The 14,149-nt window shown below is 36.9% G+C and overlaps 1 protein-coding gene across 1 annotated transcript in view; it reads right to left on the bottom strand.

Annotated features, from left to right (window-relative positions):
* LOC126260833 (F-actin-monooxygenase Mical) overlaps nt 1-14,149 on the bottom strand; it is a 556,018-nt gene that overhangs the window by 110,958 nt on the left and 430,911 nt on the right. Inside the window, exons 25-26 of the mRNA XM_049958228.1 lie at nt 9,686-13,132; nt 67-318 (exon numbers count right to left, since the gene is read on the bottom strand). Of these exons, the coding sequence (XP_049814185.1) occupies nt 67-318; nt 9,686-13,132 (3,699 nt within the window). The remainder of the gene's footprint in view (nt 1-66; nt 319-9,685; nt 13,133-14,149) is intronic.

Genomic DNA, 14,149 nt, shown 5'->3' with positions numbered 1-14,149 from the left:
AAGCACATAAGACAAAATGCCACCTAATAGCACTGAAATTAAGAGGTAATTTTAAAAATTACACACCTTCATTTTATCCTTTGCTTTTGTGAACTTCAAACGAAATTTTCCATCTTTACTATGGGATTGATTACTAGATGTTGGTGTCTTAGGAGGAGAAACACTCCCTGTAGAATCTTTCTTTTTATGAAAGAAATCTGAAACAGCTTGGATTAAACTCTTTCTCCGTTCAGGGTCTTTTGATTTTCTCCTTTCTTTTGTAACACTTCTGCTGTCTGTTGCAGAGGCAATCATGGAGTGTTCAGTATGCAATGCTTCCTGTCAAAAAGAAGAAAGTGAACAGTTTAAACAAATTAAGCTCTTTAAATTTTCAGATAATTAGCCACACTCCTTGATGAGGATGGAGTCCCTATCTTTATTGAAATAAGTTTACTTATCTACATTGCAATATGAAACTAAAGATATAAAACTGCCTTTCATGTAAAACACCACAGTCGAATTCCATTTGAATACAGTTCCTAAGTTTGTAGAGAAACATTGAGAAATAAAACTTCTGGAATTCTTTTTCAATTACTAATAAAGAAAAAATTAAGAAAATAAAAAATAAAAACGATTAGATTGTAAATGGAAAGATGACTCATTCAAAGCTCAAGTTTGGATGATTGTGTAGATCATTAAAAAATTTAATAAGTAAACTAACATGTACAGGAGAGTAACAGAACAGGAGAACAGGCTTACAACTGTTTCTGAACAAACAGGTAAATCTTTAATCTTAAAAAGACTTGCATTATGCAAACCCATCCCACCCCCCTTTCAACGAAAAAAATCAACACTAATGGGAAAACCCTCAATGAGGCTCTACACATGAATTTTAAAGGCTTCCAAGTACATAATAAACTAAGGTGGAACTAGCATGTCAGAAGGTGGATAATTAACCAAAAGGGTAAAGTTCTGCTTGCTCTTCAGTTACCCACAGTGTTGATCTGTGGACTCCATTGCTAGTGTTCTTGCACAATTTTGCTCCACACTGCACTATTGCATAATCTTCTGAGGCAAAGAAGCTAGGGTCAATAAGGTATTTACTCTACAGAAGTGCAATAAGAGTACTTTGAAATTTGACAGCCAAATACCTTGCAAAAGCATATTTGGGGAGCGAGGTATTCTTGCACTTACATGCCAATACGTATGCTACGTAAAGGGATTTATACTTAAGATAGACTGTGCATAATAGGTTCAAAATATAATTTCTTATGCTTGTGCAAAAGTCTATACAGATTGCCAATAAACATTAGGGAGGAAGTAAAAAATCCCCACATATTAAAAAGCAAAGTAAAAGAACACCACATTAACCACCACTATCATAATTTATTAGTACATTTGAACTCAAGGATGTAAACTGTGGCTAGAGTTTATATTAAACAGATCTTGACACATAATTTTGTTGTTGTTTAAGTATTAGATAAAACAGTGGCTGAGTGACTCAGAGGAAGAGTGGTGGCTATTTACCAAAGACATTGTTTTTCTCCTAACCCATATTTTAACACATCATTTTCTGGCCACAACTGGTCCTGGGTGGCATCAGGCCCCACTTCTGGTAGCATGGGGAAGCGGTTCTTTCCAGGCTGGAGACAATGGGCCGGTCTTTACTGAATCCTTCTCAGTGATTTATGGTGGAGGCTGACAAAGTGGCTTCAAGGGTGAGTGATATTCCCAGGGTGGTAGGTGTTTCCAAGCACCTGCTCTAATTAAAGCTATTAAAATGTCTTGGTAGGTAACACTATTTTGCAGTACAGGTTTAGTGCAAATGGTAAATGGCCAACAAATTTGGCCAACAAATTTAACTGTGTGCGACTACGCGACTACAGAGACTGAGTGGCCAAAAGGCCGAGCTGCTGGAATTCATGAAATCAAGTAACTGGTTAACACTCCTTGCAGGGTGAGATGGCAAGTTGTGGGCACTGTACCATGGAGTTCGTGTTTTAAAGTATTTCACTGAAGTTGAGCATTAGTGAGCCTTCAAGATCAACAAAGCAACTTTTCAAATATGGAAAGCTTATAGGAATTGTAATTTTGTTCATGTGTGTGGGCCTGGATTTCTGTTTCGTTCTTCCCTGGGTTTCTTGGCAACCATTCCCTTTTAATGAGTATGTAAGTTCTTGATATAAACAGGCATCTTAGATTGTGATGTAGAGCCATTAGCTAGCTGTACGGACTGTTCATTGAATGCAATGAACTAGGCAAGGCTTAAATGAAGTAAATATATTCTATTTGTTTCTGTGGAAATGTGAGTGTGGCGTTTTTGTGTAACATTTTCACTGTTGACTATATTGTTGTGGAAATTACTGGAAAAAGTAGGTAAGAGACAGTGTTTGAACTGGTAGTGCTGGCACTGTCTAGTCCAATGTTCAGATATTGGAATCTTTACGAAAACAGTTAGATAGCTACTAGGCTGTGATCACTGACATTTGAGTAGTGAGAAATTTAATCCTGTCTCACAGGTCAAAGTAAGAATGACACCTCTTATTATACTGATTTTGCATGGGTGGCAGTGCAGAGAATTACTCTGGGTCTGCCAATAAATGTTTCCAGTTAAATCTGTGGAGCAGAATGTTGCATAATTTGTCTCAGGCACTGCATTTAGTCACAAGTGTGTATGCAGCTGCAAGTAGGGTGCAACAAAGTCTCCAATGCATGGATAAAAGCAATGTGTCAATACATACGCTGAGTGATTCCCATAATTATTAGTAAGAGTAGAATATCATGAATCATAATTTGTGGAAAGGGTACTTTATAATGGCTGCCTGTTTGGTAAGTATTCAAGTAAATAGTGCCCATCATTTTCTCATTGCTATAGAGATTAACAGAAATTGGTGTTTGCTATGTTCATTACATATCCGTTGATTTGGATAATTTATTGAAGAACATTATCCTTCGGTGCTTGTAACATATGAAGTTCAATGCATTATATATGTGGTTTTAAATGGACCCATTTACATAATACAAAGGAGCAAGTGAAGAAATAAATGGTGCAATCAAGTGTCCTTACATCTTTTTATGTAGCAGTTAAGAAAACTGTGTCTTACAACTGTCATTACTGCTATGACTGAGTAATTGTGCTCCTACCCTGCCAAAATCCTTCTTCTTGACAATATACAACCTTCTATATATTTCCAGGATTTCAAATATGTTTACCACATGTCTATGGTATTGTATATTACTAGTTTGTTGACAACCTGGTGGTTTCCTTTCACTAATGAACTGCCTGCATGAAGTTCCACATATAAATATGCAAGAAAGTAAACTTTCATTGTTCTAAAGATTCCCTAAAATTTTCATCTCATTGAGTTAACCATGCACATCACAATAATTTCTTAGCTCTCACAACTGGTGATCATTTAATGATGTCAAAAGCTAAACAGAAGTGATTTCTGGTCGAAAAGAAGAATGTGCATAATTTGACACATCAGCTTACACAGACAGAAAGGATTCATAAAAAAAAGGCAGCCTGCACAAAGAAATTCTCAGGAGCAATGGAAAATCAATATGAACACACATCAATGCTTAGAAATTTTGAATGTATAAAAATTATACCCACTGTTGTTATGTTTGCCAGTATTATTTAAACAGATGCTCACACGAAGTACACTATTGTGTCTGCAAGAGACTGTGATATTGCAACAATAAAGCCCTTCATCATATGGTAGACGTTTTACATTCATTTAAAATTTTCTAATGCAACTGCCTGATGTTAACCTGTGTAGTTATGAAAGTGGTGAATCCTAGGAAATTTGTATTTCATTATTATAGAGCACAAAACATCATTCAAGAATTTTTAAAGAAAAAAGTGCTTTATGTCCAAGTTTAATCAGGAGAGGAGAAACATTTAATAAAACTGACCAAATCAAAAATAATTACTATCAGTTCCAATTAGGCTAAATAAACCTGTAACTATGCATAAAATAAATCTGTACATATGAGTGTTAATCAAGTAATGACAGAGAAACAACAAGCAGTGTTACATGTAGGCACAAGTGGAAGATGACATAATTCATAGGTTTCACTACCACAATTTACTTTAGTCTGCCAATAGTACAAGATTTGTTGAAAAACAACTTTTCATGATAGAAAGGAAATCATCAATGAAATTTCACAGCAACCAATATTTGCAAAATTAATGCCCCTGGTATTGTACTGCAGAATATACTTTATAGCTTTGTATTTCATTATAGACATCATGATTTTAACTATTCTTTTTGTCAACAGCGTAATTCCTACATTCTCAATATAAACAGCTTAACACTGGTTTCATATCAGCTGTTATATGACATTGGTAATATCATGTGCGTCCCTCTTCGCTGATCAAGGAAACCTCATCAGTACATGGACTAGAATTGGCACAGGAGTTTTCCTGGGGAAACAAAGATAGGAACTTTACTGTCAGAAATGGTCTCGAGTAAGTAACATACCTTAGTAGAGAAAGAAAACAGTGTTATCTCATGAGTAGGGTGGTCTTCACTTGAAACAGGAATATATCTATAATTTTTTAAGCAATTCTTCAGTTTTGGGAAGTTTGTATGAGTGCAAGGATCATCTAATCATGAACCTGTCTAGCAAATTAACTGAAAAATGAAAACAATCATGATATGGGCTGTGTATTTGTGTGGGGAGTCTGAGTGAGAAGAGAGACATCTGCCATGAACTGCAAGAGCATAAAGAGGGAGTGTTTCACTAAAATGGAAGAAAGTTGCTTTCTGTTTGCAGGATGAAATACAGAGTAATTTCCTGTTCTGATGGAGTGATACACCAAAGAAGATGGTGTAATGTTGAGAAAAGGAAGCCACAAACTGTACATGGAAAAACTGAGATGTCAAACATTACATGCTCCATCAACATTTAACAGCTACAACTTTTTTTTATTTCTCTACTGTTACTCTGATTTGTACTTTTTGTTGTTCTACATTCTGCCATGTTCTTACTTTCCATGTATTTCCTCCACAATCTTTCTTTTTTCTAACCTAGCATCTGCTCTTACTGCCACTGCTAATTGCCCACATTTTCAAATGTCATCTGTTGCTGGCTTTTACTGTGTTCCACTCCAGCCACTGCCCCCCCCCCCCTCCATTGCCCCTTTATCACTGCCATGCTACCCTACAACTTCCCTTTCTTTCTTTCAACTTATTTATTTATATTGATTATATCCAATTAGGTCAGTTAGTTACCTTTCCTTCAAATCTTTCGTCTATGTTTTACAGAATGCAGCGCCTTGGAAGTTAGTGAATCCCTTAGCTTTCATATGTTTAATTATCACTTAGCAAACAAATACTGGGGTGTCCAGAAAAGTGTAGACATTCTTTACTAGTTAATATCTTTGGAACAAAATAACATACCGTTGCAATTTTGCAAGGTAGTGTAGTCCATTGTTTTCTCAACAGATCTTGGTGCATGTTTTCCAGCAGATGAAAGTGTAGCAATGAATGAAGTAAGATTGTGATTTGAGCAATGCAAAGCCTTATTGAAGTGGTACTGGAAGTATGAAAACATGATGTAGGTACAATAGCAATGGTGTAATGCATACAGAACACAGCTACCAACACTTACAAAAATATATCATATTCAGGATAAATTTGAAGCCGACAGTACTCTTCAGGATGTGCATAAGGAGAGGTCTGGCTGACCAAAACATCAACAAGTCCAGCTTCCAGCACTGCTGTGTCACCTCAACAATCAGTGAAGCAGGATGCATGAAAGCAGGGCAAGTCGATCAAGTATACAAAGAATTCTGAAGGTTGAAAAATGGAAAGTGTATGTTCCAAGATCACTACACACTATGAACGAGGACAACCCGGATCAAAGGATGAAGTGGTTTGAAGGCATGTTTCATGAGGATGAACAATTTGTAGAGATGGTTATCTGGTCTGATGAGGCACAATTAAAACTGAAAGGTACTGTAAATCGTCACAACTGCATTTACTGGACTCCTGAAAATCCTCACATTCATGTGGACAAACATGTTAATCTACCAGGTGTTAATGTGTGGTGAGGTCTCTCATTGCACAGTTTGATTGGTCCATTCATCTTTGAAAGTACCGTAACTGGTGGGGTGTATTTCATATGCCGCAAACACCGATTTGACCTGCCATCTGAAAGGTGTTTGGAAATGAAAAATTTTACTTACAGCACTTTGCCTCACTACCCAACAGCTGTCAGAGCCTACTTTGATGAAAATCTGCTTGGACAGTGTATAGTTCGAAGAGGAGGCTGTTGAGTACTCAGCATGGTCTTCAGACCTTACAACTCTTGTCTTCTACAAATTGGGGACCTTGAAAAATGGGCTGTGGGGCTGTCTCATCAGCAACACTGACAGCTGTAGTTTGGTCCACAGTTCAGTGGCACTGTTTGGCTGCGAACGAGGGTTACTTTGAACACACAAAATAACCTCCTCCCCCCCCCCCCCCCACAAGAATTGTAATGGTATGTCATTAATACCGACTATCAAAGAGTGTCTACATTTTCCTGGAACCCTCTGTATATTTTATCTAACATCATTTGATTCATGTGAGTTTCAGAATGAGAGTGAGATGTTTAAGGTAATATTTTTCTTCTTAAGATCTAAGAAAGTTATTAAAACAAGAATAGAAAAACTGACAACAGATTTTTTTAAAAGAGTGAATCATGACAGTAACTTTCAATTAATGAAAAAGTGGAATAATAAAAACTATAAATTAAACAATGGAAACTCCAGGTAGGAATATCAGCAATGTAGGAAAATATAGATTGTTACTTACCATAAAGAAGACACATTAAGTTGCAGACAGGCACAATTAAATATGCATTTCCATAAAGATTTCAGCCACAGCCTTCACCAGCAAAGAAGAACACACACCACTCACACACACAAGCAAACATTCCTCATGCACACATGACCGCCAATTATAGCAATTCGGGTTGGAATGCCCGGAACGGCACTCCAGCCCAAGATGCTTATTTATTTATTTATTTATTCCATGTGATCTGATGGTACACAGTGTGTTGCAGATGTCGGAAAATATCAGTTCACATTGTTAACATATATTAACATAGGCCTATAGTATCCTAGTGTATTATATTGGTCAATGTTTTCAATTTAAAACAAATAGCAAGACTACTGTTCTAAGTTTTCATTTACAGAGTAAAATCAGTGACACAACAAATATGACTTCACGGCTGTGCTAAATTTTATGTTGTCTTCGATGGACTTAATACTAGTGGAAAGATTGTTGAACAGTTGGAGGCCCACGTGGAAAGCTCCCTTTTTACACAGTTGAGTGTTTGTACGTAAAACATGCAGATCTGCATTTTTCCTGATGTTGTGTTCATGTATTTCATTATTTTTTACGACTCTGGTATCAGTTGGCACTATGTGGTTTCTGAAAAATTTTAGTCTTGAGAATGTATAGGCAAGGCAGTGTAAGGATTTCCAACTTTCTGAAGATGGGTTTGCATGAGTCTCTGGGTTTGCTCCCAGTAATAATCCTCATTGCTCTCTTCTGGATTCTGAATGTGCTCAGAGCAGTTGGAGAATTTACCCAGAATATCACACCATATTTTAGGTGGGCTTGTATGTAAGCGTACTACATGCTGTTGGGAGTCATGTATCATGAGGTGTGCTTGCTTGTGTGTAAGAATGGTGTGTGTTTCTCTTTGCTGATGAAGGCTGTAGCTGAAAGCTTTCTGAAAATGTCATTTAACTGTGCCTGTCTGCAACTTAACGTGTCCTGTTTACAGTAAGTAACTATAAATTAAACACGTTTGTGGTAGCAGTTTCTCAAAACTCAGTGCAATTTAGAAGTTGTGATAGTTTTTATTACTATTCATGCCTTTTCCCTTTTACTATGTACTGGGAGCACCAACATCTCCACCACTACTACTACTACTCCTCTGTGTCAGTTTAAGCGTTGGTGCCTATTTACTACCTACAATGATTTCTGTTTTAATTCTTGTGTTGATGATGTAATATGTACTGTATTATTTAAAGTAAGTGTGTTTTTGATATTCAATTCAGCCACAAAATTCAGTCATATTAGGATGACATTATGGTATTTTCCATAACCTCTACTGGCTGAAGAAGCTGCCACAGTAGGATATTAAGCTTATATTCAAAAAAACCTTTTCACATTCTGGCCTGGTCATCCTGATTTATCTTTCTTGCATTTCTCCTGAATCAGTTCAGATGACGGCCCATTAGCTGGCCACAGACAAGAGGGTTTTAGCTACAGGCCATGGATATTTCCAACAGACTCTGGTACACCAGCAGTTCCCCCACCTACGTGTTAGTGAGGACACAGCCTTCAGCCCATTAGCTGCACTTCTTGGAACTGGCGACAGTCTCCTCAGCTGAGTACATTCAGGGAGTTCGTGAGTTTTCCTGTGGTTTCCACATGACAGTAAGTTCTTGTTACTCCCAGCATGGTGAAGGACCACACCAATCACCACATCAAAAGATTTATACAACTGCACTGCAAAAGACCTTATTTGTGGAAAATGACCTACGAACATTACATGAACACAAATGTAACAAAAAGGGAACGTGAAGAATTGGTTGGAACATTTCTGAATGATATTCCAATTGTGGACCAAAACGAAATAAAAACTAAGTTAAAAAAAATTTGTGAGCAAGTTTCAGAAAAGTGGAAGCCTCTGAAAGAAATGAATTAATGGGGGTGGGGGCAGATGAATTATATAAATCAACACTATGGCGACCACCAATAAAAAGTATGTTGTACTATATTCATTATTGTATTAGGCATAACTGTCTTACGCCCATTGTTTTACAGGTACTATGAGTTACTGCATTTTACAAAGAATCAAAAATGCCCTCTTCCTAGTGCATTAAACCTTCAGAATTCCCAGAGGAGTACTAGCAATTCACAATGCAGTGTTGAGAGAAGCAGCTGGAATGTTGCCTTTCAGCAATCTATTTCTCCACCCATTTGTGTGATTTCTCTTTTGAGAACTATATGAGTACATAGCTTACAAACTGTCGGTGGCTGCCACAATTTTCTTCCTAATTTTATCATTCATACTTATTTTCTCTTGAAAATATAAATAAATTTCAAAATTTTAAAATGTACTACAATATAATGCCTATAAATGTCACACTGTACAATATACTTTCAGCATGACACAGTTGTAACTCCTGAAATCTGTCGTTTATGACCTCTGGACTGTCAAACATGCACTGAATTCTTGATCCATGGATAAAACATGAAAATCTGCTGATTTACCCTACACATGAAGGAACACAGTCTCCAGGCAGATGGGTGGTGCCGGCACATAAGCACAAAAACTGATGAACTTGGGACTGGCAGCCAAATCCATCAAAAATATCCTTGCAATTGGCTCACAGTTCTATGCTGTTGCAGAAATCCGTCAATGTGTGGCCAGTTATTATCATTCCTTCCCTCATACACGGCTTACTGAACTATTGCTCTATTACTGTGAAAACATTAGTATTCAACAAAAAAGGCTACAGATGAAAATTCACCGAGTTTTACAGCTAATATACTGCTCAGCCACCAGACCGTGAGTGTGATGTGAAATGAGATAAAAGAATTTTAAGGTAGTAGCTTCATAGTGAAAAAGAAGAACAAAAATCAAACAATGCTCTTAAGAAATTAGGTGCAAATTTGAATGAGAAATTACTTACCACTACTGATGTTGGGGATAGCGACTGCTTTGAAGAAACAGGTGATCCACATATTCCTGTTGGACTATTATTGCTTACAGGTGACCTTAATGGTGTCAATGATGACTGATTTACATCTGAGTCTTTGGTACTCATTACTGATGTATCAGCAACAGAAGTAATGTTTGGAGTTCCATTTCTGTTCTCCTTGTGAAGTTCTACATGGTTGTTTGATGTAAATTCTGTTCTCCTATTATTTCCTTCCTTTGACAGCTCTCCAGTAACTTTACGTTCATGTTTTGTCCTAGGTGGTGCAACAGGTGGCTTTAAAGTGATATCTGGTGTTTTGAATAACACTTTTGTGATGTCTGGTAATGAAAATGCTTCAGGGTTTGTTAGAGGAGTGTGTGGAAGAGAAGAAGAATATTTTTCTGGAGACCTGCAAAATTTTGAAGGGCGATGACTAGATTTAAATGATGAGTGATAGGACAGCGGACGACTTCCTTTTGATGTCTTCTTAAATGATGTTAGTGGCGTAAAAAACTGTTCAGTTTCTTCAGTGACGAGGACAGAGTCGTCAGATAATGGCATTTTTAAGTCCTGACCACTTTCCATGGGACTATTAAAACTTTCATCGGTCTCTCCAGGAGATGGAGGAATTACAGTAGGCATTTCTAATTTCTTGACACCTGATGGTATCAGAGATTCATCCTTTTCAGGAGAATTTGGAGGAAACAAAGTAGGATCTGATGTGCGCCTAGGAGCAAGAGATGGTGGGCTATAAATGCCACTGAAACATTTCCTGGACTTTCTATCTTGACTAGAGCGTTTTTGAGGTAAATGTTTGTCTAGAACCATTTTGTGAACAATGTCTTTCTGGACTGACCTCTCCCTTGATATTTCTTTCAGTTTTCTTGAAGTATTGGGTGATTTTGTATGATGTAGACCAGAATAATCTTCACTATTAGTGGCAGGTGTTAACTTCAGTTGCTCTACTTCAGAGTCAACACCTTGTAATACTAGTGAGTCTTTATCTTTTTGTCTAGATTTTATGATATTTATCGAATCTCTTATATTGCTGAAGGTAGGAACATGTTCCTCGCAATTGCTAGCATAATTATTGCAAGTCTTTTGAGAAAAATCATCAGTATGTGAATCTCCATCATTCTTTGGAGGTTCAGGATCACTTTTTGGCGTGTAAAACAGATCATCTTCACAAGTAGAATCATTATTTGTACACTTGTTGGGCAGTTTCTCTTTCACTGTGTCTGTATCACTTGTCATTTCTTCTGTGGAAGTCCTTTCTCGTTGAAGTGAATTGTCATCCTCCTCTTTTGACATGTGTGCAGATTCCTTGCTGGAAGTTTGTTTAGGACTACTATCATTCTCATCAGAATTATCATCACATTCACTAACAATTAATGTAGGTAGAACAGGGACAGGCATGGTTTGTTCTATTAAAGCTGGAATTTCTAAAACAGGTGTAACAACATCATCAGAATCAACAAACTGTACATAGCCACTGTTTTTTATTAATGTTTTGTTAGTTGCTGCTAAAACATCATCTGAATCACTTTCATTTTCTTCTCCTGTATCCATGAACTCAATATTCTCTATATCAGACAATAAGCAAGGCACAGTTTTTACTTCATGATGATGATACAGTGGGATTTCAGTCCGACAATGTATCTTATCTTTATTACTGTCATCATCAAGATCTTCTGTTTTAGCAATACTTTTTTGGTATCCTGCAGAAAAATTTTTCTCTGGTGTATTTTTACTACTTTTTGGCTTCTTATGGTGTCTAACGGTAACAAAATGTGGATTAATGTTAAACTCTACATCATCTAGATCTTCTGAAACTACAGCATCACCATCATGCGCCCAATCTGATAATTCTGTCTCTGTTAACGCTGCAAATGTAGCTTCATGTTCATGTGACTCAGAAAAGTCACTTCTCGAAGGAGGTGTTGATGGGCTACTATGATCGCTATTAACGGAATTGTGCCTAACTTTAGCCAAATCACTGTTAGATTTATCAATAACAACACTTTTCTCTGACACTTTTTCAACACTAATGGCATCACTTTTTGGGAATTCTTCAGTATACTGCTTGGTAAATAGTGCTTCTGCAACAGATTCCTGTTTTGTGCAGTTTGATACATCAGCATCTTCAGTCATGAGGACACCACTAGAATCGTGTATTTCAACCCTCGGAGTAATTCTTTCTGGTAACTGTCCAGAAGAATGGGAATCACTTTTCTGTTTTGTATCATTTTCAACTGAACTGCTGCCTGAAGACAACGAATCAGTTTCTATATCATCATCATCATCATCATCATCATCATCATCATCATCATCATTTTCCTCATTATCATTGCCAGTCTTTGGAGTCAAGTTCCATTGCATGTCAGGTACAACTATCGATGTTTCGTGAGCTGGGCTTCTCGGTCGGTAGCCTGTTTCGTCTTCTACTTTAGCCTGTGTCGAATTATCCATCCCATTACTAGCAGTTTTGGTATTTTCTGATATTACCAACAGTTTTCGATCTCCTTCATCGGTATGAGCGTTAGAGTCTTCTTTACTCATTTCAGAGCCACTGGCATGATCTGCTTGTGCAGAAGACTTTTCAGCCCCAAAAGAAGGAACTTTTGCTTCTTTCTTTCCACAAACATGCTCAAAGGAGCCCTCCACATCTGGTAGCTCTTTCTCTTTGCGTAAAGCAGGTTTTTGTATTTGTGGAAGCTGTAGTGATGGTGCAATAATTGTTGGCGATGGAGGAGAGAAATGAGTACTACTGCTAGAAGAAACTCTTGATGTTCCTTGAAGATAGGCTTGCATAGATGGACTGGGTTCTGGAGCTGGATGCAGAAGTTTCTGATGTTCTGATATAGTATCAACAAAGTTCTTTAATTTTGAATCTATTGTTGATGCTGAACCAGATTTCCTCACTGTGCCACCAATATCTGATGTGCCCAGCAAATACCTTTTCTTCAGTTCCAGAGAAACTTTGGAGGCAATGCCCTCAGTTGAATGTGTCCTGTTAAGTAGATAGTTTCCTTGTCTAGGATTAATAAGTGGAGTAAGCTGCGAAGATGTGGGTAATTTAGCATTATTATTGAGAAGATTATTGCTAGTGACCAAATTTGAAGCAGTGAAAGAATTGGCCGTTTCTGGTTGAACTGACGAAAACTTAAGTCTAATCCCATGCTGATTCTGCACTGATGGCAACAGTGGCTTTACAGTTCCATTTATTGGATGAATATGTCCAGTTCGAGTATGAACTTTGATTGGTTCCTCAGTGTTATATCTCTTTCTTTTTGTGACATTCCTGTCATCTACTATTATAGATGGTATATTGTGAGGAAATGATGTTCCATCATGCTCAAACTCAGAATCAGTTTCTATTTCTGTTGCTGAATTTTCAATTTCTTCATCACTGGACTCTGTTGTATCGTCTGACTGAACCTGAAAAACAACAAATAATACATGGATAAATACATGACTAAAGCAATACTGTAATGTATAACATTAGATAAGATAGACCAGTCTTCCAAGGGATTCAAGGCACACATTCACTTGTGTTAAATGTGAGGCATATAAGAAGAGTAAAATTAGTTTACATTGGAGTTACCACAGTGAATCCTTGACATACTGAAATCCTCAAAAAATTCCAGTGACACTTTTATTCAATCTGTAGTGAATGCACTTATGCTGATATTAAAACACTTCAATTTTAAACTCTTTATTTTCTATTGTCCCTTCTATTTACTGCAATAGATGTAATGTTGACAAAATGATCTGTCTCACAGGAAAGTTGCAGTTAAAATTGAAAATGAAAATTTTATGGATCTGTGTGTTCATAATATATAACATTTTTCTTCGTGTTTTGATCACCGGTACCCCTATGAACCTTTACTTGTCTCTGCTTTAATTGCTCCAAGTATCAAACTATGATCTTACAGAGAAAGTGAGTCATTGCTTGCCAGTGTGTGTATTGCATATGGGATTGTCCTTCATCGGAGCCAGCGTACATAATGATATCATATGAAATATAAAAAATTGCATACATGTGAAAAATACAGCAGAAGGAAATCCTCTGAGGTGAAGAAAAGGAAGAATAGGCAGTAAAGATGGTAAAAAATCTTTTAGTGCCATGTAATGCATAATAAGCAATAGTTATGTTGAACTTGGAAAGTGCAATTTGTTCATGAAGCTCTCTTTAGGAGCAAGTATAAATTTAGTTATTTCTAAAACTTATCAGTGCAGTTTGCTAACTGAGTAAGATTGGTTTATATTTATGCAATGTCACATGGATCTAATAATATGGAAGTGAGGACTGTATACTATGTCACAATTTTTCTGTAAGTAAGTTCTTTTGAATATGAAGATTTATGACCAAATCTTGACAAAACTGATTGACACTATTGCATTGAGTACTTAAAATGAGAAAAGCAGGGAAAAGTATGGCCCTTAACATGAAAC

The sequence above is a fragment of the Schistocerca nitens genome, chromosome 5 (genome assembly GCF_023898315.1).
Source record: "Schistocerca nitens isolate TAMUIC-IGC-003100 chromosome 5, iqSchNite1.1, whole genome shotgun sequence".
NCBI classification, from domain to species: Eukaryota; Metazoa; Arthropoda; class Insecta; order Orthoptera; family Acrididae; genus Schistocerca; species Schistocerca nitens.
Note: the sequence above shows the minus strand (reverse complement) of the source record. Positions and strands in the feature narration are given on the sequence as shown.